General features: G+C 34.1%; 1 protein-coding gene and 1 long non-coding RNA gene across 2 annotated transcripts in view; both read left to right on the forward strand.

Annotated features, from left to right (window-relative positions):
* The window catches only part of TTN (titin), a 286949-nt gene that overhangs the window by 134839 nt on the left and 125529 nt on the right, over positions 1-26581 (forward strand). The window contains exons 127-176 of the mRNA XM_083155111.1: positions 109-183; positions 317-400; positions 622-1161; positions 1586-1660; positions 2754-2834; positions 3095-3175; positions 6663-6746; positions 7440-7517; positions 7691-7756; positions 8141-8221; positions 8378-8455; positions 8673-8747; positions 9150-9230; positions 9946-10008; positions 10126-10221; positions 11159-11242; positions 11332-11412; positions 11591-11674; positions 11934-11999; positions 12094-12174; positions 12277-12357; positions 12455-12526; positions 12604-12681; positions 12772-12831; positions 12920-13009; positions 13127-13198; positions 15905-15979; positions 16098-16175; positions 16287-16364; positions 16847-16909; positions 17165-17239; positions 17358-17435; positions 17545-17622; positions 18103-18165; positions 18421-18495; positions 18999-19070; positions 19192-19269; positions 19378-19455; positions 19694-19771; positions 19880-19957; positions 20933-21013; positions 21525-21605; positions 22589-22666; positions 22963-23031; positions 24448-24522; positions 24967-25044; positions 25133-25213; positions 25298-25378; positions 25472-25759; positions 26393-26479. Coding sequence (XP_083011237.1) covers positions 109-183; positions 317-400; positions 622-1161; positions 1586-1660; positions 2754-2834; positions 3095-3175; positions 6663-6746; positions 7440-7517; positions 7691-7756; positions 8141-8221; positions 8378-8455; positions 8673-8747; positions 9150-9230; positions 9946-10008; positions 10126-10221; positions 11159-11242; positions 11332-11412; positions 11591-11674; positions 11934-11999; positions 12094-12174; positions 12277-12357; positions 12455-12526; positions 12604-12681; positions 12772-12831; positions 12920-13009; positions 13127-13198; positions 15905-15979; positions 16098-16175; positions 16287-16364; positions 16847-16909; positions 17165-17239; positions 17358-17435; positions 17545-17622; positions 18103-18165; positions 18421-18495; positions 18999-19070; positions 19192-19269; positions 19378-19455; positions 19694-19771; positions 19880-19957; positions 20933-21013; positions 21525-21605; positions 22589-22666; positions 22963-23031; positions 24448-24522; positions 24967-25044; positions 25133-25213; positions 25298-25378; positions 25472-25759; positions 26393-26479 — 4533 coding nt within the window. The remainder of the gene's footprint in view (positions 1-108; positions 184-316; positions 401-621; positions 1162-1585; positions 1661-2753; positions 2835-3094; positions 3176-6662; positions 6747-7439; positions 7518-7690; positions 7757-8140; positions 8222-8377; positions 8456-8672; positions 8748-9149; positions 9231-9945; positions 10009-10125; positions 10222-11158; positions 11243-11331; positions 11413-11590; positions 11675-11933; positions 12000-12093; positions 12175-12276; positions 12358-12454; positions 12527-12603; positions 12682-12771; positions 12832-12919; positions 13010-13126; positions 13199-15904; positions 15980-16097; positions 16176-16286; positions 16365-16846; positions 16910-17164; positions 17240-17357; positions 17436-17544; positions 17623-18102; positions 18166-18420; positions 18496-18998; positions 19071-19191; positions 19270-19377; positions 19456-19693; positions 19772-19879; positions 19958-20932; positions 21014-21524; positions 21606-22588; positions 22667-22962; positions 23032-24447; positions 24523-24966; positions 25045-25132; positions 25214-25297; positions 25379-25471; positions 25760-26392; positions 26480-26581) is intronic.
* On the forward strand, positions 14304-14664 carry LOC146020975 (uncharacterized). The gene is made up of 3 exons (XR_014450856.1): positions 14304-14352; positions 14436-14510; positions 14609-14664. It is a non-coding gene; the product is annotated as an uncharacterized LOC146020975 (long non-coding RNA).

Consider the following 26581-nt stretch of genomic DNA (forward strand, 5'->3'; position numbering starts at 1 on the left):
ATGTCGATCACTGCACAACAAAGTACAAAACTCTTTATCATAAATTCTTTGAACCAATTTTTAACTATGGGAAGAAGTCATGAATCTTCTTATTAATGTATCTTTAAGTGCCTGAAATTGAAAAGAAACAAGAAGAAAAGATACGTATTATTTCCAAAAAAGTTGAAGCTCCAGCACCTGCAGGTACATTCTGAACAAAATAACATTTGTCTTACTGGGAAATATCTTTCTTTAATGTTTCCACATTTTTTGTGTACTTTGTGTGTTTTCGTTCTGTAAAACTTGTGATTTTTACATGTTACATTGCTCTTTAAAGTACCAGGCATTCCAAAGAAAGTTAGAGAAGAGGAAAAACGAACTATAACTGTCACCAAAAAAGAAGTGACTACACCAGTTTCAGGTACATGAGATTTAGGCAGTTAATAAGTGACACACTGAATTTGTCTTTTATACTTCCAATGTGTCAAAAGATGATAAAGATCTTATAAAATTGAGCATTTAAAATAATTAGAAAATTCTAAATTCATAGTTTAAAATACTTAGCTGCACCATTTGTATATAAAGCACTGATCCAAAGTGTTTTAGTGGTTCTAACACCAATGTTTAATTTTAAAATGCCAGTAGTGTCCCGGAAAGTAAAAGACGCTCAGGTAGTTGCAGTAAAAAATGTGGAGGAGCCTGAATTAATTGAACATCCAGCTTACAAAGAAAAAGAAGTATATGAAAAAGTATATAAAACAAAAGAGGCCACCTTCAAGGAGCGTGTTTACCAAGAAAGAGAAAAAGTCTTTGAGGAGCAACAAGTTGTAGTTGCTGAAGAAGAATATTACGAGGAAGAACCAGAGGAAGAGGTAGAGGAGATCTATAAAACTGAAGAATATATTTCTGAGAAGCAATATGAGGAAGAGCCTCCTGAAGAAGAATACGAACAGGCAGCTGAAGAATACTATGTTGAGGAAGCCTCTGAAGAATTTTACAGGGGAGAAATTACTCATAAAGAAGAAAGATACAAAGAACAAATCTATGAAACTAAGAGATCAGCATACCAGGAAGCCGAATACACATATGAAGCTGAAGAAGTTTATGAGGAACCCGATGCTTCAATTACAGCAGGAAAAGAAAGCTTCTACCAAGCAGTAGATGTGGTTTATGAAGAGAAAGGTACAAACCTTTACCTTACTCTCTTATATGTTGCCTTATTATACAGATGTGTCCTCTTATGGTGTTACCATAATGCAAACACATTACAGCATGAGACTGGCAGAATAGAAGGATCACGCATATGCTCACACCCACTATTTATGCACTTTATAGCAGGTGTGAAGTACTTTATGAAATTCTTACGTGCAAGCACTGCATGTATGTAAGAACCGCAACAACACTGTAAGAGGACACATTTGTATATCTAACAATATAGAGTACTGTAGTAAGTTGAGTATATATGTAAATTCATAGATGCATCATGGCTCAGTCTCCTCCCTTTAGAACAAAATAAAAAAGCTTTACCTATTTCTGATCATGAAATATTGGCACATTATAATATTATAATATAATTATTAGTAATATAATTATTACTGTTTTAAAGTGCCAGGAAAACCTGTTGCTGCTGTCATAGAAAGGAAAGTTACTGTTGCTAAAAAAGAAGTTCCTCCAATAAAAGGTACATTCGTTAATTCTACAATCTGTAATTGTTCACATAATTGTGTCCGCATTGTTTTGTGTTTGTGAGTCTTTCTTTTTCTTGATCTTTGCTTCATATCTTTAAAGAAGTGAAAACGCCTAACAAGGAATTGCTATAGCACACATATGGACAGTAATAGTCTTGAAAGAAATCAAAGATAATTATCCCATGCAATTTCTTCCGTTTCTTATGCAGTATGTGTTGGGTGTGTTTTTGTGTTTTCCTGTTCACAGTATGTGTATGCACATTTGAAAGCTACAAAACATTTCTTACAATATATTCTTTTTAATAAATCAGAACCAGAAATAGTACCAGTTGAGAAAGTGTCCATCACAATTCCCAAAAAAGTTCCACCTGCTAAAGGTATATAAGCTTTTCATTGTGTATAGCTATGCTCCAACATTTGTAAATGACAGTACCATTATCATTCCATAATTGTCTTTTAGAATAAAATTGGGTACTTATGTATTATCTGGGCTCCCATTTTAAATGCACCCCATTTTTTCTTACCCCTACTATCCAACTTCGCATGGAGTTGACTTTATATAGTGTGGCGAGCGCAGCGAGCCACCGTGCCCGAAGCGTGGTGAGCGCAGCGAGCCCCGCGAGGGGACGCGGTCTCATAAGAAAAACAGGAGTCCAGATATTACATAAGTTCCTAAAATTGTAATAAAAAAAAAACACATGAATTAAAAAAAATTGACAAAATACATCTATAGGACCAAGCCAACATTCCTGATTATTTAATTTTAATAAAATTATAATTGTAGTTATTGTGTGTAGAATTCTTAAAATATATATTATTCATATGTAAAACTTCAATTAACAGCTGCATTATAATTAAGTAGTAGTACTATATATATATATATATATATATATATATATATATATATACACACACATTTGATGAAATGTAACACTGTGTGTTATTATAAAACAAGCTAGTTTTTTATAAATACACTGATCACATGTCAAATTTAGCGGAGTCTTTATCGTCAGTTTGTGCTGTATATGTTTTATGTTCTCTTTATATACATCTTGAAACATCTTAAGCAAACTAATCTCTTTAAAGTGCCTGAAGAGCCCAAAAAACTTGTTCCAAAAAAAGGGGAAGCTATTACTGTGACTAAGAAAGAAAAAGTCCATATTGAAGGTATCTTAGCTCTTTATTTCATCTGGAAATTATCTTTGACCAGATTTGTACCTACTTCTTCACTCCAACCATCTTCATCCGTGTCATGTTTTGTGTTGTTTGTTATCATCTTAAAATTCTTAATGTGTCCAAACATTTCCATTGTCTTAACTTACAACTTTCTTTCTTTAAAGGTAGGGAACGCAGTATTGTGTTCTATGTGTGTTAGTCTTTTACCTCTTTGTAACGTCTATGTCTAAAAATGACATTTTTTTAAAAAGTTTCTAAGGATCTTAGGAAAGCTGCTCCTGAAGAGAAAGTAGAAGAGGAAGCTCCAAAAGTGAAAGTACCAGCAGCAAAAGGTATACAGCTGCATAGACTAACATGATGATTAAACTAATCTTAAATTTCAGCCAAATACCAAACTTTCAGAATAATAGTGCAGGATAGGCAGAATACAGGATGTTCATATTCAGTATATTTTTGTATAATGTCCTAAACGTCAGTATTTGTTATACAAATAATAATAAAGAGAAATGGTTACAATATAAACATGGTGGACTTTTATTGGTGCCTTTTGGCATCCATGTGTCAGATATCCCCATACAAAGGGTAGAATTTATATAAATTTAATGTAGCAGGATTAATAAATAAAACTAAGAACAAATGGGCATTGACATGAAAAAAAAATAAGTGAGCTGTAATCTGGAAAATTTCTTAGAATTTTGTAGTATTAATGTGATGCTAGTATTATATCTTATCTTCTGTCTTCATTTATGTTTTGTTTTGCTTTTTTGTAACTGAATTTATAGCTTTCAAATATTTATATATATATATATATTAGTGGTGGGCAACGATTACAATTTTTAATCGCGATTAATCGCTTGAAATTTTTGCAATTAACTGCGATTAATCGGGATGATAGGCACATAAGTGCCGCTTACCTAAAATCTCGTTGCCAGGGGTTCCATGCTCGTTGCCAAGGGGGATTGCATGCTTGTTGCATAGTGGGTTCCATGCTTGTTGCCAGGGGAAGTTTACTTGCTTATTGCCAGGGGGGTTTTCTTGCTTGTTGCCAGGAAGGTTTACTTGCTTGTTGCCAGGGAGGTTTACTTGATTGTTGCCAAGGGGGCTACTTGCTCCATGCCAGGGGGGGGGTTAGGTGTTCCATGCAAGGGGGGTTATGTGTTCCATGCCAGGGAGGTTTACTTGCTTGTTTCCAGGTGGGTTTCCTTGATTGTTGCCAAGGGGGCTACTTGCTCCATGCCAGGGGGGTTAGGTGCTCCATGCAAGAGGGGTTATGTGTTCCATGCCAGGGGGTTTACTTGCTTCATGCTAGAGGGGGGGTTGCTTGCTCATTGCCAGGGGTTGCAGGTCTACAGCAAACCCAGAATCCGCACTGGGTACTCTGCACTTCCCACTCTGATAGACGCTAGAGGTAAAGGAGTACCTCTAGCATCTGTCTCCTTCAAAGCAGTGGCCATATTTGGAGGGGCACAGGGTCTTCGTCTGCATGTGTGGACGGAGACTCTGCACCCTTGCGGCAAATCCCCGTCTCCCGTCCGTTACCCGGTACCCATCAGCCCCATTTCCCACTCTCTCTGCTGCCGCAGTTCCCCCCCCCCCGTGTGCTCACGCCCCTCCCCCCCCCGCGTTAACTGAGTTAAACATTTTAATCGCAGTTAATGTGCTGCTGCGTTAACGCAATATTAACACATTAATGTGCCCAACACTAATATATATATATATTCACAGTATATAAAAATACATTCACTTCTGAGACAAAGTAGTGTGTAGTGCAAAAATTTACAGTATATCCGGAACAGGCACCAGGAGCGAGGATACCCCACTAAAAGGCATCGGAGTATCATGTATCATCTGTAAAAGGAATTGTAATAGTTGTTTAGGTCATACAAAATGAATAGCTTTGGATAATTGTTTAGTTATGATACAGATGGAGCCGGGCTCTTCTTTGCAGGGGATGGCGACGCCATCCGCCATCCCCCGCCATCTGTATTTGCGAGAGGGGACGCGCGCGCACGAGATGTGCGCGTGTCCCCTTTCGCACGGTTCCCCCGGGTCCCCGCCGGCTTGCCGGCAGTCACTCGTGGTCCCCACCGCCTCCCCGCACCCTCCCCCAAACCTGTCTGTCTCCCTGAAGCGGAGACAGACAGGGTTCCCATCGCCCCGCCGCCCGGAAACTGAGACGCTTGTGCACGTGAGACACACGCGCGTCTCAGTCAGATGGACGCCAGGCTGCTGGCGGATCATCAGCTGTGACGTTCTGGCGATTCAACAGCAAGAGGGAGCCCTGCTCCATCTGTATCTCAATATTTTACTCAGTTTGAAAACTGCAGGTATCCCAAGTACATTTGCTATATACTAAAGCTAATAAATGTGCAATAGATTATTATTATTATTAATAATAATAATAATAAAAATTCAACTACTGCAGGTTAGACAGGGATGAAACATCACCTGGGTCAAGGCAGCCATTTACGTCTCATGTCTGCCCCACGCGGATTAATCCAGTTACATGGGTACAGAGCTTGGTCACAGTCACCAGACATCAATTAGATGGGTCAGGGGAGCTACAGTCTTCGCAGTTCCCTCAGCATGTGTACCCCTTTATCCCCTTCCCTAGTTTCACCCCTGCGTTAGACAATGAATGCAAATGCCTGATTGGTCTGTATACTCATTGTAACTTTATCACTTTACTACGGTAGTAAGAAACCCCATTGGATAAATAGATAAAAACTATTGCACAAGTAGAATAGCATATTTATCAGTACCGTAAATGCAGAATATAGTTGCACTTTGCATTTACAGTACTGATCATACTACTAATTGGATAGACCGCTTTAATTGGATAGATCATATAGTATAATCAACATTGTGCAGTTTTTCCCAATGGATTACATGCTTATAATTATATTCACTGCAAAGTAAGTTTAGAATTAAATGACAGATCAATTTTAAACCACATTTTGGGGGGTATGCAACGTCATTCGAGCTCCCGCAGCCATCTCCTGAGGGGGGAGATGGCTGTGGGGCCCTATTCAATTCTGTCTTCCCCGACAGCATTGAACAGTGGTTCTGCGCAGAACGAGCCCGACATCACAAGCTGTCGGGCTTGTTCTGCCGAGAAAAGCCGGAAATAGGCAAGCTCCCGGCCGGAGCTCGTCTATTTCCATCCTCATCTCGTGGCCATGCCCCCTTCTCGCCGCTCGGCGGCCGGGACATTGAATCCCGACTGCCGAGCTCCAGGCGAGCTGACCGAGAACGGGACAGGGGCACGGCTGTCGCGCTAGCTCGACAGCCGTGCCCCTGACATTGAATACCCCCCTTAGACACAAAGAGCTGATTATAGAAAGATTTTTTTGGCTTGCTACCCTCTTATACTATACTTATAATTGTTAAGTGCTGTAGATAATGTCAAACATCTGTAAGATTGCATTGTGTCTATAGGCTACAATAGGCTGTGTTGACATTCCAGCTAGTACATAAATTATTTTCCCCAGTCTCGCAAGAAGTTGTTGATCAATGGCTTTAAAGTCAACAAATTAGGTTTGTAGGCAAGACAATTTTTATTTGACATCTGATTAGATTCTTCATTTGGCATAAGAACAAAGCCTTGTGGCAGCAATTTCATGTTAAGGAGACTGTAACTATTATGTGTTTGGTTTTGTACTGGTTGCATAATCTGATCAACACTAAATGATCTGATTATCTTATTTGATGCTATATATACGTTTTTAATGTTCAATGTCATTGTTTGGTAGATATATGTATCCTTTTTTCACAAAACTTACTTATGCAAAAACCAACAAGCATACTATATCTTTTAAGTGACTGAGAAACCAAAGCCACGTGTACCCGAAGAAAAAGTGCCAACACCTGCCGCCAAGAAGGAAGAGGCTATTCCAACCAAAGGTACATAAGTCAAACTTTAGACATTTGTACTGGGAGTAGTGTGTGTATATATATATATATATATATATATATATATATATATATATAATATTTCTTATTATTATAAAGTATGACGTAAATAGTCATCTTTTTGGAGGTAACCTGAAAAACAAGCAAACATTGTACTGTATTTTTTAAAGTACCAGAAGAGCATAAGCGGGTCCTTGAAGAAAAGGTTCCAGCTATGGTGCCTAAGGAGGAAGTAGCAGTTCCTAAAGGTACAATTCACACTTATCTCGTCTGGTACCTTGTAAAAAATCTTCTGTGTTCTTGCATATCACTAAAATGCCAATCCTATTCTTAAAGCACCAGAAATACCCAAGAAAGTTCCACCAGTGGACCAATTTGTACCTAAAAAAGAAGTGCCAGCCCCTAAAGGTAGAACATCTTTCACAATGGATTAATAGACTGATTTCTATTTACAATCCTTAACTTGTTTCTTTTAGCATAGTGTGCTTGCATATTAGTATTTACTTAATCATCTTCGTAATATCATGCTTACTTGAAAAGACTTGCTAAGTGTTGTGCGTTCTTCTCATGATGAATGAAATGTTGTTTACCAGTTCAGTCAAATGTCCCTTAATGTTTTTTCAGTCTTAGTGTTGTGTTTCTTTGGGTGTCTAATGTGAGTTAGTAAATATGATATTTTTAAAGTTCCTGAAGTGGCCAAAAAAGTAGAAGAGAAAGTGCCAGTTCCTGTTGCAAAGAAAGAGGAAGCACCTCCGGCCAAAGGTACTTTCACTCTTTTCTTCTTACTAGACGAAACTACATTTTTGTTTAGTGTACTGTTTGTTTTGTCTAGTTCTCTGTTATTGTACAGAATGTTTCATTGTACATATGTCCTCCTTACATACTTGTAAACCTAATGTAAATAAATATATGAACCAAAAATTGTATCTTTAAAGTGATAGATAAACGTAGAAAAGAGGTTCCGGAGCCTAAGCCCCCTGAGGAAGCTCCACCTTTTAAAGGTATATGAACTGTATAATTCAAAAGCTAATTCTATAATAGTAACAACTTGTTATAGTTGTCATGCATATATGTTCCAAGTAAAACTTTTTTTATTTGTAAATTGTCATCTTATGCATGTAGATGGATAGTAACAAACAAAAATACTCCATGACTGCCATAACTGGTTGGCTTTTAGAATCAGTCTCATTTTGCTGCTATTACTGATATACCGTAACCAACTCATTTTATTGAAATCATTCATACTTACACCATGGTCAATGTCTTCAGCTATCTTTTATTCTTATTGTAATAGTTATTTGTGTAGTGGTCTCTGTGTCGTTTTGTATGTAAAGGAAGTGAATAGAGAGTATGTCCAAAAATTTAGAATAAAACTGTTTTTAAAGTGCCTGAACTGAGGAAGAAGCCTGTTCCTGAAACAAAAGAAGCAGTCCCCACTCCTAAAAAAGAAGTTGTCCCTACCAAAGGTATACCTCCACATTTTAATTATTATTTTCGTAAGAATGCTACTGCATGTAGCAATCATCTATACAATTTGTGTGTTTGGGATTCATGTTTTCTGTTATATGGAGTAAAAACATAAACTCATTAAAAATCTTAAAATATCTAAAACATTTTTTAAGTGCCGGAGACACCTAAGAGGTTTGTCCCAGAAGAGAGGGCACCTATACCTAAAAAAGAGGAAGCACCTCCAGTTAAAGGTATATAATGTGCTAGTGAAATGAATATTCTATAATCTCTTATGATCTTATAAATGTCTGTTTGTTCATACATGTGTATGTTTTTTCTTCTTTAGAAATCTTGCTATTGTTTGTTTTTATATCTGTTTGTTTCACTGTTTGTATTGGTCCTCAACTCTTAATATGTTATCTCAGAGTGGTTTCCATGTTCTTAACAAGAGTTTGATGTTCTTTAAAGTGCCCGAAGCACCTAGAAAGATTGTTCCCGAAGAAAAAGTGACAAAGGTTATTCCTGAAGCACCACCTATTAAAGGTATATAAATAATATCAACTCCTACAAAAGTTATTCAAAATATGCATTGTATAAATATTCCATATGTCTATATAATGTATATCATAGAAAAAAATATTAATGTTATTTCAGTGCACAAAAATGCATGATTTAAATTTTTGGTCATAAAGTCATTGGAGAAATGGTGTAGTCTTCTTTGATCTTCATTGGAACAAATTCAACTCTTCATTTTCTTTTTTTTTTTTTTTTACAAATTCTGCTTTAAGTTTTAGAACGAAGTTAAAAAAATTATTTAAGCAGTCAGATGTTGAGTGCTGAAAATAAAAGCTTAATCAAAAGTTTACAGAAACTTTTTTTTGAATCTTCTTGCTGACTGTATAAGAAATATATAAAAATGACTAAAAGCGTCCGATATTTTTAAAGTTCCTGAAGTTCAGAAGGCGGTGTCACCAGAGCCAGAGGAAGAGTTTATTGAATTACCTAAAAAGACTCCTGTAGTCAAAGGTATTAACTGAAAAAATCTTGCAATCCAGATTTACTAACATCTTCAAACATTGCATTCTTTACGTGTTGTCACTTGTTTCAAACTAATATTTACAGTACACCTACCTATGTGCATACAACATTCCCAGCTAAATATGTATGGTTTTGTTTAAAGAGTGAAGTCAATAAACCAATGAGTATAGAAACCTTACCATTAGACCATTACCATCAGATCTGAGTTACTGTATGTAACACAATAAGATGTGGTAATACTACTAGTTGTTGATATTTTTCAATAGACACAATTTTAATTAATAATTAAATGTTACTATTTTGGCCTTTTTAGACCAGACTAATCAATTTATCTGTAACTTACTGTAGATCAAAAAATGGAACTGAAATTACAAAGTTATTGTACAATTGTCCAATACACCCACAATTTTGCCAAGTGTTCCATCTTTAGAGATTACAACATTTGTCTTATCTTAGTGATTTATCATTGTTGTACTCTAAAATTATAATATATATAATTTGGCAGTTAGTAAAATAGATACAATATTTTTAGTACCAGAACCACCAAAGATACCCATACCTGAAGAAAAGTCACAGATTATACATAAGAGACCAAGACCAACTGAAGGTACACAGATTATTTTAAATGCTCAATTGTTTTGTTTCATTGTGTGTTGTTTTTGTCCTTGGAACTATTAATGAACTATTACTAATATCTTTAAAGTGCCTGTTCCAGAAGAAAAAGCACCACTTAAACCCCTTAAAAAACAAGTACCTCCAGCTAAAGGTACAATATATGTGTGTTATATACATGTAGTGTATTGTGTTTACGTTTTAATATATGTCATGTATATAGTCTCCTATCATAGAAAAGGTTACTAAATCCTGTGAATTATATTTAAAGTGCCAGAAGCTCCCCCTAAAGTAACCCCTGAGCAGAAAATAGCTACTCCTGTCTCTAAAAGGGAAGTTCCTCCTGCCCCTTCGCCTCCACCCAAAGGTATTGGAACTAATATTAAAACTGCTAACATGTTAGTATGTAGATGCAGTGAAACAATTATGAATAAACATTTTAACTGGCTTATGACCAGCCGCAATCAATATAGAGTGTTATAGAGGCTCTATGTCTGTAGCCCAATGTTTGTTTACATTTGTGAAGCACCTTGGAATTCAGTGTTGGCAGGATGCTGGGTATCTTGCTGATATTACAGGAATTCCCTGTTTTATAGGGCCATAAAAACAATTCTGATCACCTGTGCTAATGATATACCCATAATACAGTAATATGAATCCAAAAACATGTAGATATAAGTAGTTGAGCGTGCAGGGAAAATAATTTCATGCCTCCTTTAATTGCAGTTAGAGTAAGAAGACTAATACTATTATTCTCCCCATTTTTCCAAAACTAAGAACTTTGGATCATAAACAAAGACCTTTCACTTTTCTATACTTGAAGGAACCACTCACTAATGTTTTGGGGTAATTGGTTATGTGAAACTAAAAATGGGAGAAATCATGGAAACTTTATTTTTTCCTATGTAAACTATTTTTTCTTTACCATTGTCCATAAATTACCATAATTATATTACTATTAGTATATTTTTTTATGTGCTAAAAATAGAAGTAATCGGTGAACAAAATAAAAAGATGAATATTTGAACTGAGGCATTGCAAACTGTAAAATCTAGTCTAGCCAAGGAGAGTGGTATGGGGTGGGGGAAATAAAGCCTGCCATCTTTTAGATGTTCATGTAATGTTAGGTTGAATATTTAGAAAATAATAATAATAATAATAACAATAAAAATACTACTCAGCAATAGAATATATTAATCACTGCCCACCTACTGCCTAGTGGAGCCTAAACTACAGTATAGACTTTTTGTTTCCGGTGCAAGGCTAGCAATTAGATCATAGTCTACTGTACTTCTTCTTTAAAGTACCAGAATTGCCTAAGAAAATTACCCCAAAAGAACCAGAGGCTATGCCCACTCACAGGAAAGAAATCACTCTCCCGGTACAAGGTACAACACCTAAACTTGAATATTTTATTTGCATTCCTTATTATTTTTATATTATAACAAAGTACTAAAAAATCCACATTCTTTTGAAGTGGCAGAGATTCAAGAAGAAACAGTGGAAGAAAAACTGCCAGTCTTTGTCCATAAAAAAGAAGTAACTACTACTGTTAAAGGTAGATATCAGTTACAAGCCACAGCAATCCCTTTTTTAACTATAGTGTAGATATTTCTCAGTAAGCTTGCTACTTACCTAACTTTTCTTTATCGTAGTCATGCAGTCTTGTGTTCACTGTATATTTGTTATGTTGTGTAATGTTACAAATATCTTAAGAAAAACTAATATCTTTTAAGTGACTGAAGAGGTGACACAAGCTTTCCAAGAAATACAGATTACTTCTCCTGTTGTGGATAAGAAACGTGTTCCACCAAAGAAAGGTACACCACCTGCCACTTTCCCTATTGTTAAATAATGTTTTTTTTTATGATTGTTCTATGTTCTGTTCTGTGTTTGTAAAGTCATACTAATATATTGAAAGCACCCACATTCCCCGCATAGCTACTTAAAAAAAAGAAAATATATATGGATCATATTTATGGTCCAGCAGTAATTTATGTGCCACATTCATCATTATATGTGAACTCATGTGGTGAGCCTCTTAGTTCTAAACACTTACTAATATCTTTATCACTCAAGAACCTGTTCAAGAGGAAAAAGTGCGTCATACTGTTCCCAGAAAAGAAGTACCAACCCATGCACAAGGTACAATAAGTGTGATCAATCATTAATTTATGTGAAAGTATTGATCTTTGGTGTTTACTGTTCTATTTTTATTGTTTTACTAATATCTTTAAAGTACATGAGGTCCTCAAAGAACCTGTTCAAGAACAAAAGGTTCCTCTTTCAGTTCCCAAAAAGGTTTCTCCTCCCACAACAGGTATATAATTTGTTAATTGGTGTTTATTTTTTATCTATTTATATGAGTTTAATGTAATTCATATATTTGGTTGGATATTAAAGTCTACTAATATCTTCTAAGTTGAGATACCTGGCAAGATTACTCTAGAAGAAAAAGTAGAGGTTTTAGGCACCAGAAGAAAACCAGGTCAATCTGTTGAAGGTATAATATATGTTTGGTAAAACATTAGTATAGATAGTATTGTTTGGTAGCATCATATCAATTACTAACTTAGAGCAAACTTTCTTTAACACAACAGAAAGGTCAAAGAGAGCAGAAGACAAAGTACTCACTGTTATTCCCCAAAAACAAGTACCATCTCCCCCTGAAGGTATATACATTTAAGTGATGAACTTGTTTTATGGTTCAAATGAATTGAATATTGAAAATATTTTATCTATTTCAAAGCATTGGAAACACCTCCTGGTACTACACCAGAAGAGATAGATATTACAATCCCAGTAAAAGCAATTTCTCCCCCCCAAGGTATTGTGCATTCTAAGTTCTAGTATATGGTTAGCAAATAACTATTATATTGTTAGATCTTAAACAATACTAATATCTTTTAAATGACAGAAGTCTCCAGAAGGACAGGAGAGAAAGTTGCCAAAAAAGAAGTAGCCGGTCTTGTGGAAGGTAGATTATTTTCTCCACATTGATGTGCCTGTGTCTTTATGGTTCAGAGAACATACTAACTCTTAAATTATGACTAATATCTTTAAAGTTCCTGAGGCTCCTAAGAAATTAGCCCCCATGAAATTGGCTGGGGAAGAAAAAATTCTAAAGCCAAAAGACACACAGAAAGCTTTTGAAGGTATATTTACTATGTATATAACATTATGAAATATATATTCATAATTGAGTACTAACATTTAGAGAATCATATCAATATAATAATATTTGTTCAATGCTAATATCTTTTCAATGCTAGAGATCTCCAAAAGGGAAGAAGAGAAACATGCAAGGGTTATTTCCAAAAAAGAAGTAGTGCATCATATTGAAGGTAGATTATGTTTTGCATGTTAATTTGACAATGTGGACAAGAATACATAAAAATTCTTAGACTTATACTAATATCTTTAAAGTTTCTGCAGTGCTAAGGAAGTTGTCCCCTGAAGAAAACATTATTAAAGGGCTAAGGAAAGATGCAAAACTAAGCCTTGAAGTTGCATTGACAATGTTTATTAAAATAAGAAATTCAGCTATACAAAATGCTGAAAGAATACTAATACATTTAAATTGTCTGCTGAAGCTCCCAATCAGCATGTACTGAAATAAATACGATTAGATAAGTAATCCTACCTGAGAAAAAGGTATCAACTGCTAAATATTAAGAAGATTGGTTTTAAACTATGTACATCTTATATCTGAGAGCAGACATAGGACATACATGACTAGTTGGCTGTTGCAGATATGCAGATGGAGCGCCTCTCAGCCAGCCGCCGGGGCTCGCCAGAATGCTCCCGCTGGCGAGATGGTTCTCCATCTGACTGCAATGCATGAGTGTTCCACACTCACACGTGTCCCACTTTCTGGGTGTTGGGGGCGCAAACCCTGCCCATCTCCACTTCAGGGAGATGTGCAGGGTTAGGGAGGAGCGGGTAGGTGGGATTGAGCAGCGGGGATGGGCAGCAAGGCATTGGGGACCGGCGGAGAGCTCCATTGTGAGGGGACATGAATGCATCTCATGCGTACACCTCCCCTTCTGTCAGCTGGCGGTTGGCGATCCGACCACCAGACCCCCGCTAGATGAAGCGGACTCTATCTGTACATCTTGAAGCATTGCCTTACCAAATTCTGCTATAATTTAAAAATGCAGCAATTTATTTAGTTTGAAATTAATTCAAATAAAAAAATGTTCCATGCCAAAGGATGAATGAATAGGGAATTCCTGCTTATGGAACCCAAATAGCATATTCTAGAAAAGAAACATGCAACAATAATTAAAATAACAGCCCCCATGGGGAAAATAGCATTATATTTGATAATATTTCATACTTTAATACATAGATTTTACATGTGCTCTAGTACAAGTATCTGGTAATTTGAATAATTCAGCTACTAATATCTTTAAAGAACTTGAAGTGCCAAAAAGGACAGCTCATGAAGAAAAAGTACACAAAGCTGACAAACATGAAGCAGCAATCCATGCAGAAGGTATAACAGCAGTTTTACCTTTATGTCAATGACTCAACTGATTTTGTCACATACTAATGTTAAACTAATATCTTCATAATCAGAAGAGCTCCAAAGGAAACCAAAAGCTAAAGGAACAACACAAGTTTCTAAAAGAGAAAAAACCACTCCTGGGGAAGGTAAAACATCTTATCTGCCCCTAACACTAATAACAATTACTCGATAATAGATAATATTCATGTGCTAATAAATTATTAACATCAAACTATTTTTGCAGTAGATAAGGTCTTTGAAACACTGGTTACTGAAGAAAAGCCTCAACGTGCTGTTTTTGACATAGAAACTGCCTCTTATGAAGAAGGTATATACTGTTATACTTTAACTCATCACCACCATGTCGGCATTATTTATTATAGAATTAAATAACAGTAAAATAAAAATATAGAGTAAGCCTGAATATTACCAAAAAGAACAAAACATAATGTACTGTAATAAATTACCCTCATAAAAAGTGTTTAATAATCTAGTTTTCAGTTAGTAATTATTAAAATGAATCATCAATGTTTAAGTAAAGCTTCAATATCTGATAAAATGTAACTTTTTGAATTTTAAGTTAAAAATAATCTTTTTTGTCCATTACAAAAAATAATTAATTCAATGACATTACTTGTTACCTACAGATACATAGGAAAAGTGTTATATATTGAATAGTAGATATTAGCTATAAACTGCTCTCTTTGTAAGATGATTTAATTCTCATGAGAAAGGTATAAAATATATCCTTTGCGTAGAACCAATTAATTAATAAACCATAAATACTTGTGAGTAAATAGTGGAGATAAAGTTTTACATTTAAATTCCAAACACAGAAATATCTTTATACATAAGAGATGTTTCTCAGAAGATCGTTCTCATGTGCAGCTTTGATCTTTATCTTCTTATTCCAAGCATGAAGAACATACAATCATTAAAATTCTGTATTCGGAATTAATTAAATAGCAACTTCAAACCAAACATCTACAGATATCATACAAATCTTTGTTTCATATAATTTCTAGGCTACATAATATAAATTCCTATTCCAAACCACTTATAGCATATGGCTTCCTATCCAAACAAATACTACTGTAGCTTATAATTAACATTGTTAAATGGATCAATATTTATATTTCCCCCTTACATACAACCTACTCATTAAAACATTAAATACAATCATAAATCAAATAATAAGTCAAAGTACCATTTAAGTCAATAAGGCAGAAAGATAGCTAGATAACTAGATAGATTGCTTTTAAAATATTTCTAAAGTTATATTCCAAAGAGAAACCCCAAACTTCCACCATTCATGGTATAAAATAATCTCCAATATCACATTCTATCAATTACTAATTTTACTAAGGCAATGTATTATTTCCTAATCAATGAAAATAGTTTAATTACATATCTAAAAAAGAATTACCTCCCATCAGAAAGTTATATCATGAACTCTTGAATTTGAATTCTAGTCATTAAAGCACATTTCTAATATTTCAATGAATAAACTAATACAGAAACTATATTTTTCAATTAATAGATGCAACTAAAAGAATATCTGAAGGGAAACCCACTCCTTATGTATTTAAAAGAGGAGTTGCATCTGATGTGGAAGGTATAAAGTCATTATCTCTGACTTTTTATAAGAGATCATCCAGTCATTAAAATGTATCATCCATTCATTGTTCAAACAATTAAATCTGAGTAGTAAGGTATTACATTTAAATTCCTAGATGGTACAAAAAGACCAAAACATGAAGGGAAACCAAAAACTGATGTATCTGAAAAAGAAATTGCTTCCAATGTAGAAGGTATATCATTATGTTATCATTCCAGCCATTAAGTCACCCAGCTATTGAATTACATTATTCATTCCTATTTTTTTAAGTTATGAATGAAGACCATTCTATTCACTTTGATAGATATCTCAAAAGGGCTGGAGTCTAAAGAGAAGCCCAAAGTTCCTCTAGCTAAAAGAACTGTTGAGTCTCACATGGAAGGTAACTCATCACAATTTATATCGGCTCATAAACATCATCAACTTATCAAAACACATTAAATATGCATACCACAAATAAAATTGTTATCTGCTCATAAAAATCACCAACACATTAACTATGCATACCACAAATAAAATTGTTATTCAATTATGCCCAAGGTAATAATCCAAAAACAGCTTCGCTTGAAGGGAAGACTCAAGACTTTTTACCCAAACCGGGCACTGCTTCACAAATAAAAGGTATATCCCCTCTCTAAATTCACATTTCATTCATCCAGCTATTAAATCATCCTACCCGTGACCTTTTCTAGATATCCTCAAAAGGCATATGACAACAAACCACAAAGTGTTCTGTCTAAGAAGCTGTTGCTTCACATATGGATGTTATTTCATGATCTCTTACTTTCCCATTTCAGTCATCAAATCACATTAATCATCTTCAAATTAAATAATAATGCAAAAACTATATTTTTTAATTGTTAGATTTCTCAAAAGAAATATCTGATGAGAAACCCACTATTTCCAAGGGACTTCCCCTCATAGAAGGTATAACATAATCTGTCTACTCATTTCATCTATTTAAATACTAAAGCCATCTGGTCTTTTTCTAATTCTTAAATTAAAGTGAAGTAATTTAATGCATGAAAAGAAACCACAAAAGTCTAAATTAGAATTTACCAGTCATGTGGTAATTATATGATGGTTTTATATGTTTTCATTCCATACTTCCAGTCATTAAAGCACATTACTAATCTTCCAGTCAAAAACTGTTGCATAAATGATATCTTTTTTAATTATTAGCCGTTGCAGAAAAAAAATCTGAAGGGAAGCCTACATCTAGTATATCTAAAAAAGGAATTGCTTCTTACATGGAAGGTATAAAGTTATCATCCCTTTCATTTCAATAGATATCATCCAGTCATTAAAATGTATCCTTCATTCATTTATCACATAATTAAATTTTAGCATCAAAGTATTACATTTAAATTCCTAGATGACACAAAAAGACCAAAGCATGAAGGGAAACCAATAACTGATGTCTCTGAAAAAGAAATTGCTTCTTATGTAGAAGGTATAGCATTATGTTATCCTTTCAACCATCAACTCATCCAGATATTAAATGACATTATTAATTTCCATTTTTAAGTTATAATAGAAGACCATTCTTTTCACTTTGGTAGATATCTCAAAAGGGCTGGAGTCTAAAGAGAAGCCGAAAGTTCCTCTAGCTAAAAGAGCTGTTGAGTCTCACATGGAAGGTAGTTCATCACAATTCATATCGGCTCATAAACATCATCAACTCATCAAAACACATTAAATATGCATACCACAAATACAATTGCTATCTGCTCATAAAAATAACCAACACATTAACTATGCATACCACAAATAAAATTGTTATTCAATTATGCCCAAGGTAACATTACAAAAACAGCATCTCTTGAAGGGAAGACTCAAGAGTTTTTACCCAAACCGGGCACTGCTTCACAAATAAAAGGTATATCCCCTCTCTAAATTCACATTTCATTCATCCAGCTATTAAATCATTCTAATTATGACCTTTTCTAGATATCCTCAAAAGGCATATGACAACAAACCACAAAGTGTTCTGTCTAAGAAGCTGTTGCTTCACATATGGATGTTATTTCATGATCTTACTTTCCCATTTCAGTCATCAAATCACATTAATCATCTTCAAATTAAATAATAATGCAAAAACTATATTTTTTAATTGTTAGATTTCTCAAAAGAAATATCTGATGAGAAACCCACTATTTCCAAGGGACTTCCCTTCATAGAAGGTATAACATAATCTGTCTACTCATTTCATCTATTTAAATACTAAAGCCATCTGGTCTTTTTCTAGTTCTTAATTTAAAGTGAAGTCATTTAATGCATGAAAAGAAACCACAAAAGTCTAAATTAGAATTTACCAGTCATGTGGTAATTATATGATGGTTTTATATATTTTCATTCCATACTTCCAGTCATTAAAGCACATTACTAATCTTCCAGCCAAAAACTGTTGCATAAATGATATATTTTTTAATTATTAGCTGCTGCAGAAAAAAAATCTGAAGGGAAGCCCACATCTAGTATATCTAAAAAAGGAATTGCTTCTCACATGGAAGGTATAAAGTTATCATCCCATTCATTTCAATAGATATCATCCAGTCATTAAAATGTATCCTTCATTCATTTTTCACATAATTAAATTTTAGCACTAAAGTAAACACTTATACTATTTAATATATCTAAATTAGTTGATGTTCCAAAAAAAAGTCTTCACGTCAATACTAATGCAAAAATGATATTTTCTTTAATTATTAGCTTTCTCAAAAAGTATAACTAAAAGGAAACCCACTATATCATGGGGATTTTCACCCATAACATAATCCTTGTGTTCATTATTTCTATTTTGGTACTAAAACAATGTTCTTTTTCTAGTCCGTTACTTACAGTGAAGTGATATTATGCATGAAACGGATCCACAAAGTGGTAGCTTTAAACTAGAATTTACCACTGATTTGGCAGTTATTTGATGATATTATAAGTTTTAATTCCAGCCGCCTAGTCATTACCTTCCAGTCAAAGAACTAATGCAAAAACTGTATATATATTTTTTAATTATTAGGTTCCCAAGAAATATCTGAAGGCAAGCCCACTACTAATATGTCTAAAAAAGAAATTGCTTCTCGCATGGAAGGTATATAGTCATCATCAATTCCCTTTCATAGAAATCATCTAGTCATTAAAATGTATCATTTCTTCATTAATTGTTTAAATTATTCAATTTTAGCATTAAAGTAATACATTTAAATTCCTAGATTTCACAAATAGACCAAGGAATGAAGAGAAATCAATAATTGATGTCTCTGAAATGGAAATCTCATCCTATTCCGAAGGTATATCATTAAGTAATAATTACAGCCATCTAGTCATCAAGATATTAAATAAAATGTTCTATTTCCATTTCAAATTATAATACAACACCATTCTATTTAATCTGAAAGGTATCTCAAAAGAAATGAAGTCTAAAGAGAAGCCCAAAGTTTCTCTAGCTAAAAGAGAAGGTGTTTCCCAGATAGAAGGTACTTCATCACCAACACAGTATTTTCATTGCACCCACCGAACTCATTAAAACACATTATACATTTATACCATAAATAATGTTACTCAACTATGCATAAGGTGACATCTGAAAAACCACTTATTCTCATCATCTCTATCTTTACATTCCAACTATGCAGTCATTCAAATGTATTTTTTTTTCTATTTTAAATAATTCCATTTTAGTAGTAAAAAAAAGTAATATATCTAAATTCCTAGATGTTACAAAAAGACCACAGCATGAGGTGAAACCACTACTTGAGGATTCTGAAAAAGCAAATGCTTCCTACATTGATGGTATAGCATCATTATCTCTTAAGTTATCATTCCAGCCATCTCTACATTAAATAACATTATTTTCATTGAAGAAATAATATTGAAAGACTTTTATATTTAATTTGACAGATATCTCAAAACAATTAAGGACTAAAGAGAAGTCAAACATTTCTCTACCTAAAAGAGAAGCTGTTTCCCAAATGGAAGGTACTTCATCACCAATTCAGTCTTCTCATTATAACCACCCAACTCATTAAAGCACATTATATATTCACACCATAAATGATGTTACTCAATTATGCCTAAGGTGATATTTGAAAAAACCCATATACACATCATCTCTACCTTTACATTCCAACTATGCATTCATTAAAATGTATCCTTCATTTCTATTTTAAATTCCATTTTAGTATTAAATGAATACATCTAAATTCCTAAATGTCACAAAAATACTACAGCCTGAAGTGAAACCACTAACTGAGGTTTCCATCTAGACATTATATAACATTATTTATTTTAGTGTTGAAATAATATTAAAAGACCAGTATATTTAACATAAAAGAAAAAAAACAATCCAATATAATGCAGATTGTCATGCTAGACTTCATCAAGAGGATTGATAAAATCCAGCAGATCGAAAAGCATTGGGTCTTCCCATACTGCTCTACTCACTTAAATTGAAAAATAATATGTTTAATTCTGTATTTCTACACATTTGTATATATTCTATTGGATTGTTTTTAGTGTTTAATTAAGTGGTGGCATATATTTTTTACATGCTAGTCTTGGTTAACTCTTTATAGAGTTTTCCTCTCTTTTTTTCTATTGCATGGTTTAAAGTAATTTATCCTCACCTATTTATTTAGGGGAGAAATGATGCCTGTTAAAGCAATGGAGTGTCAATATCTTATAAAAAATATGGTTATTATGTGCAAAAAAAGACTATTCATCACAGCGCTGTTCTCATCCGATGTATTACCATTATATTTTATTTAAAAAATGATCACAAAAGGATTCAAATCTAAAGAGAACCACCAAAGTGTCTTTAGTTAAAAGAGAATCTTTTTCTCACATCTAAGATAGTTCATCACCATTTCTGCCTTTTCATTACAACCACCCAGTTACTAAAACTAAATTTGTACTCATACCATAAATAATATTATTCAATTATGTCTAAATTAGGTGATATACCTGATTCACAGACTCCCGAAGAGAAATTGCAAATGTCCATAGCCAAGGGAGACATTGCTTCCTATATAAAAGGTATAACAGTCTGTGTTTTCTCATTCCAATCATTCAGCCATTAAACTAAATTACCCATAGAAGATATATAGTTTTTCATTCCAACCATCCAGTTATTAAAACGTCCTTTATTCAATGTTCAAATAATTCCATTTTAGTAGTATTTCATATAAATTCCTAGATGTCACAAAAAGACCACGACCTGACATAAAACCATTGATGTCTCTAAAAATGAAAATGCTTCCTACGTAGAAGGTATATAATATTATCATTTAAGTTTTCAATCATCCAGGAAATAATATCAATTATCATTTACATTTAAAAACAAATGGAACAAAGTAGTATTTAATTTTAGATATCCCAAATACACTGAGGTCTATTATAAGCCCAGAGTTTATTTAACTAAAATAGAAGCGGTTTCCTAAATCGAAGGTAGTCCATTACCATTTTTGTCTCCTCATTACAACCACTCACTCAATAAAAGACATTCATACCACAAATAGTAATGCTATTTATATTATTGCTTAATTAGGAGACATTCCAAAATCATCATCTCCTGAAGAGAAGCCTCAAATCTCTGTACCCAAAAGGGGTGTCCCATCCAGCATAAAAGGTATAAAAATTCTCATTTCAATCATTAACCATAAAAACACATTATTCATAAAAAGGTCAAAAATTTGTAATTCTTTCATTTGAAACAATGTCTTTAAAATGTTAGATGTCTCAATGAAACTGGTTTCTAAAGAAATTATTAAATGAAAGTTATATAGTGCAAGTATCTCTATTCTTTTTATTTCAGCAACCAAACCATTGCATATACTGTACATATATTCAGCAACCAAACTGTTGCATATACTGTACATATATTTCTAATTCATATACTTATGATGTTTAAATATATCTCAATATTAATTGATATTCCAAAAAAAACTACCTTCTGAATAGAACTCTCAAACCACTGCATCCAAATGAGTTTTCCCCATAATAGTTATAATGATATATACAGATAGAGCCAGGCTCATCTTGCCTAAGTTTCTGCACCCATGCACAGAAAATGCTTCCTTTCATCTATTGTTCTCAGCTGCAATACAATAGAGAGGACAATACAGCAAGGGGATTAACAGGGGATTAGTGTGACAGGTCATTCTCAGTTAAGCCTATTAAAGGCCAAGAAGAAAGGCTACATCTGTATGAAAATATGTTTTCATTCTTTTCATATACATCATTATAATTAGTATGATTTTATTAAAACATCAACTAAAAATATGTATTTAAGCAATATGTTGCCTCCCATATGGAAGTTATGGCTTGGTTTCTTAAATTCCATTACAGTCATCCAGTCTATAAAGCACATTACTAATATTCTAATCAAGTTCTGAGGCAAAAACAATATTTTTACTTATTCTGTTTCCCAAAAGAAATATCTGAAGGGAAACCCATACGTAATGTATCTAAAAGAGGAAGCACTTCCAACATGGCAGGTATACAGTCAATATCTATATCTTTACATTCCAACCATCCAGTCATTAAAAAGAATCCTTCATTTATAAATCATAATTCTTTTTTAGAAGTAATCTAATCTATCTAAATTCCTAGATGACACAAAACAACCAAGGCCTGAAGTGAAACCACTAATTGATGTCTCTGAAAAAGAAATTGCTTCCTATGCAGAAGGTATATCATTAAGTTATCATTCCAGCCATCTAGTTATCCAAATGTTAAATTATATTTTTAGTTTCCATTTTAAAATTATAATAGAAGACCATTCTATTTAAATGGCTAGATATCTCAAAGGGACTGAAGTCTAAACAGAAGCCCAAAGTTCCTCTAACTAAAAGAGATACTGTTTCCCACTTTGAAGGTAGTTCATCACCATATCTTCAGTCTTCTCATTACAACCACCCAGTCATTAAATCACATTATATATTCATAACTTGAACAATAATGTTATTTCATTATGCCTGAATTAGGTAACATCCCAAAAGCACTGTATCCCGAGGAGAAGCCTCAAATCTCTGATCCCAATGCAGATATAAAAGGTATAACACAGTCTGTATCTTCTTACAGCAACCATTCGGCCACTAAAGCAACCTACTCGTAACATGTCAAAATTATATTCAGAAACAATATCTTTAACGTTAGATTCCCCCCAAAAATGAGTTTTTGAAGAAAAACCCACAGAATGTGAAAGAGAAGTTTCTTCGCATGTGGAATGTATATAATTATTTGTCTATTTTCATTTCAATGATCCCATCATTATACCATACATATATCTTCAAACTAAAATTTATATGACCAAATTAGTTGTTGCTCCCAAAAAATCATTCCAGAAGAGATACCCCAAATCTTTGCATCCCAAGATCCCATAGAAGTAGAAGGTATAACTTAAGTTCTCTATTCATTATTAGAGGTACCCAGGGGAACGCCCAGCATGTTCATAGGGATGCCCATTAAACAATGGGTGTTCTACTGGTCCTGCCTGATGTCCTCCCCGCCCACCCTTCCTGAAATGAACAGCTTGGCGAGTGTGAAGCTGCTCGCTCCTGGAGTCTGTGGGGCCGAATTCAGTGTTGAGTCACCCCCTATGCCTCTTAAGTTACTAAAGACATTGCTCATTCCCCAGTCAATTTCTTAACAGTAATGTGTGATATATATATATATATATATATATATATATATATTGATATATTGATATATTTATACATTTAACCCAATACACAAATACACATTATATGTAATTCATCATATCTTAAATTCTCATCCCAGCCTTTTAGTCATAAAAGCATTTTCAATTCAAACCTAATACAGGTCGAGTATCCCGTATCCGAATATCCGTTATCCGAATTATTCCGAAATACGGACATTCCAGAAAGTGAAAAAAAAATTTTTTTTTGCTAAAAACTCACTGGGGACATATGTAACAGCATCACTGGGGACATGATATGTAACTGGCACTATATATGTGCAAGACAATGATTGCTTGGCATTCAAATTCAGTGCTGAGATAGTACACACATTTTGTTTCACGTTTTGAAACCTTGTTTTTTGAACAATTAAAATATGTTTGTGTGTATTTTATGTGGTAATAAAATATATTTGTGTGTATATTATGTGTTTATACAGCATAAATGCAAGATACTTCAAAATACATCATTGAAATATTAAAATATTCCGAAATACGGAATAATCCGTTATCCAAAATTCTCCTGGTCCCGAGCATTTTGGATACGGGATACTCAACCTGTATATTTGAATTCATAGATATACCAAAATGCATAATAACTGAAGGGAAGCCTAAACCTTATTTGTTTAAAAGTGGAGTCACTTCCCACTTTGAATGTACATATTCATCATAAACATTATTTCTATCTTTCTATTCCAACCATCCAGTCATTGAAATATGTCACTCATTCATTATTCAAATGATAATTATATTTGAATGTGTTTTAATTTAGGTGGCCTTCCCCATTTTGCAGAAGAGATTCCACAAATATCTATACAGAATGGAGATGTTTGTTCCTCCATAGAAGGTATAACATAGTCCCCAATCCTGAATTCATTAAACAATTCATGCATCACTCTATAAGGTTCTAATAGAGAACAAATAATTATAATTTACTGGATAACTCAAACACAAATTGCATTGAAAACAAATTAGTAGCAGGAACCACCACAATTTATCTAAAAGAGAACTTGATTCTCATTTGAGGTTGCATCATAATTTTTGTCTTCTCTTGTAAGTCCATCATTCACTAAAGCAGGGCTGGGCAATAAGTGGCCCTCCAGCTGTTGAAGAACTACACATCCCAGCATGCCTTGCCTTAGTTTTGCTATTTGACCATGCTGCAAGGCATGTTGGGATGTATAGTTCTTCAACAGCTGGAGGGATGCTTATTGTCCACCCCTGCGCTAAAGGGTATAGCCCTTAAGCAATAATATACTAATAGCAGAATGCACTGTATCTCATTTAATAGATATGACAAAAAAACAAATCCATGAAGAGAAATCAAGAACTATTGTACCTAAAAGAGACGATACTTCCCATATGGAAGGTAAACCATCAGCTTTTTTATTGCAACCATGCCTAAAGCGCATAGAAAAGCACTAAATAATAATTTTCTTTAACTATACTTGAACTAGTTTTGGTACCAGGCAAAATGATTCCTGAAAAGAAACCACAAATGACTGCACCAACAAAAAAAGTCACTCCTCATGAGGAAGGTACAATATATCATAATTAAAGAATCATTCAAATATAATATATTTACTGAAATTCTTAATATTAATTTCAACTAATATCTTTAGCATTGACTAGGCATAAGAAAGCCGCCCATGAAGAAAACGTGCTCATTGCACATACAAGAAATGTGGATACAGATGTAGAAGGTATTACAGTTAACTAACAGCAGCTACTTACCCATTCCGATCAAAAGATTATTGCTTAAATATTGTCTAATGCAAAACTAATATCTTTAAAAGTAGAGGTCCTGAAAGGACTGACCCCTGAAGACAAGCTACGTATTTCAGTACAAGCATCTAGAAGGGACACTGAATCCCATATTGAAGGTAGTGTATCAGCTATGAATTCTAGTGCCAGTTATTTAATCATTAACACAAGCTGCAACTTCTTATTACCAATTGTATTTATAAGAAATAATACAAAACTAATTTCTTTAAAAGTAGAGGTCCTAAAAGGACTGACCCCTGAAGACAAGCCACAAATTGCTGTACAAGCATCTAGAAGGCACACTGAATCTCACGTTGAAGGTAGTGTATCAGCTATGACTTATAGTACCAGCTATTCAATCATTAACACAAGCTACTCTACCCATTATTAACAATATACGTTATGGCAATATACTGTATGCCTGATTTAGATTTGCTTGCTGGTTGCAAATTAGCAACCAGAACTATTATTGAACGACTGCATATGCATACAGTACCAAGTGTGCATGCCAAATGAAGCCAGTGATGGCTTGCCATCGCTAGCCATTCGCATAGTGATTGACAGTCAATGGCCATTTGTGGGCGGCACATCAGTGTTTTCTGGGAGTGCCACAGAAAACACAGGTGTTGCCCAGTCATTGGGAGGGAATGCCACTGACATCAGCCGCGGCCTCCTTTTCCCCATGGCCATCGCAGTGCAAAATAAGTCTAGTTGCAGTGTACTTCGGCACTGTAAACATTGGGGAAAACCATTTGATGGTGAGCGATTACAAATGGCTTTCCCCTTTGTGCATGGCTGCGTATGCATTTTCAGCCATGTACAGGGGTAGGGGGAGACCTTCGAGGGCGGCATTTACCTTATCACTGAGCTCTGAAAATTTGCAGCCCATTGATCAGGTCTGAATCATGTCCATTATATATAAACTACTAATGCGAATCTAATATCTTTAATAGTAGAGGTCCAAAAAGGACTGACCCCAGAAGACAAGCCACAGATTTCTATACAAGCATCTAGAAGGGACACTGAATCTCATGTTGGAGGTAGTGTATCAGCTCTGATTTCTAGTGCTAGCTATTCAATCATTAACACAAGCTACTCATTATTGTCAATACAATGTATAAAGTACTAATGCAAAACTAATA

Source organism: Crinia signifera, chromosome 7 (genome assembly GCF_055691185.1).
Source record: "Crinia signifera chromosome 7, ASM5569118v1, whole genome shotgun sequence".
NCBI classification, from domain to species: Eukaryota; Metazoa; Chordata; class Amphibia; order Anura; family Myobatrachidae; genus Crinia; species Crinia signifera.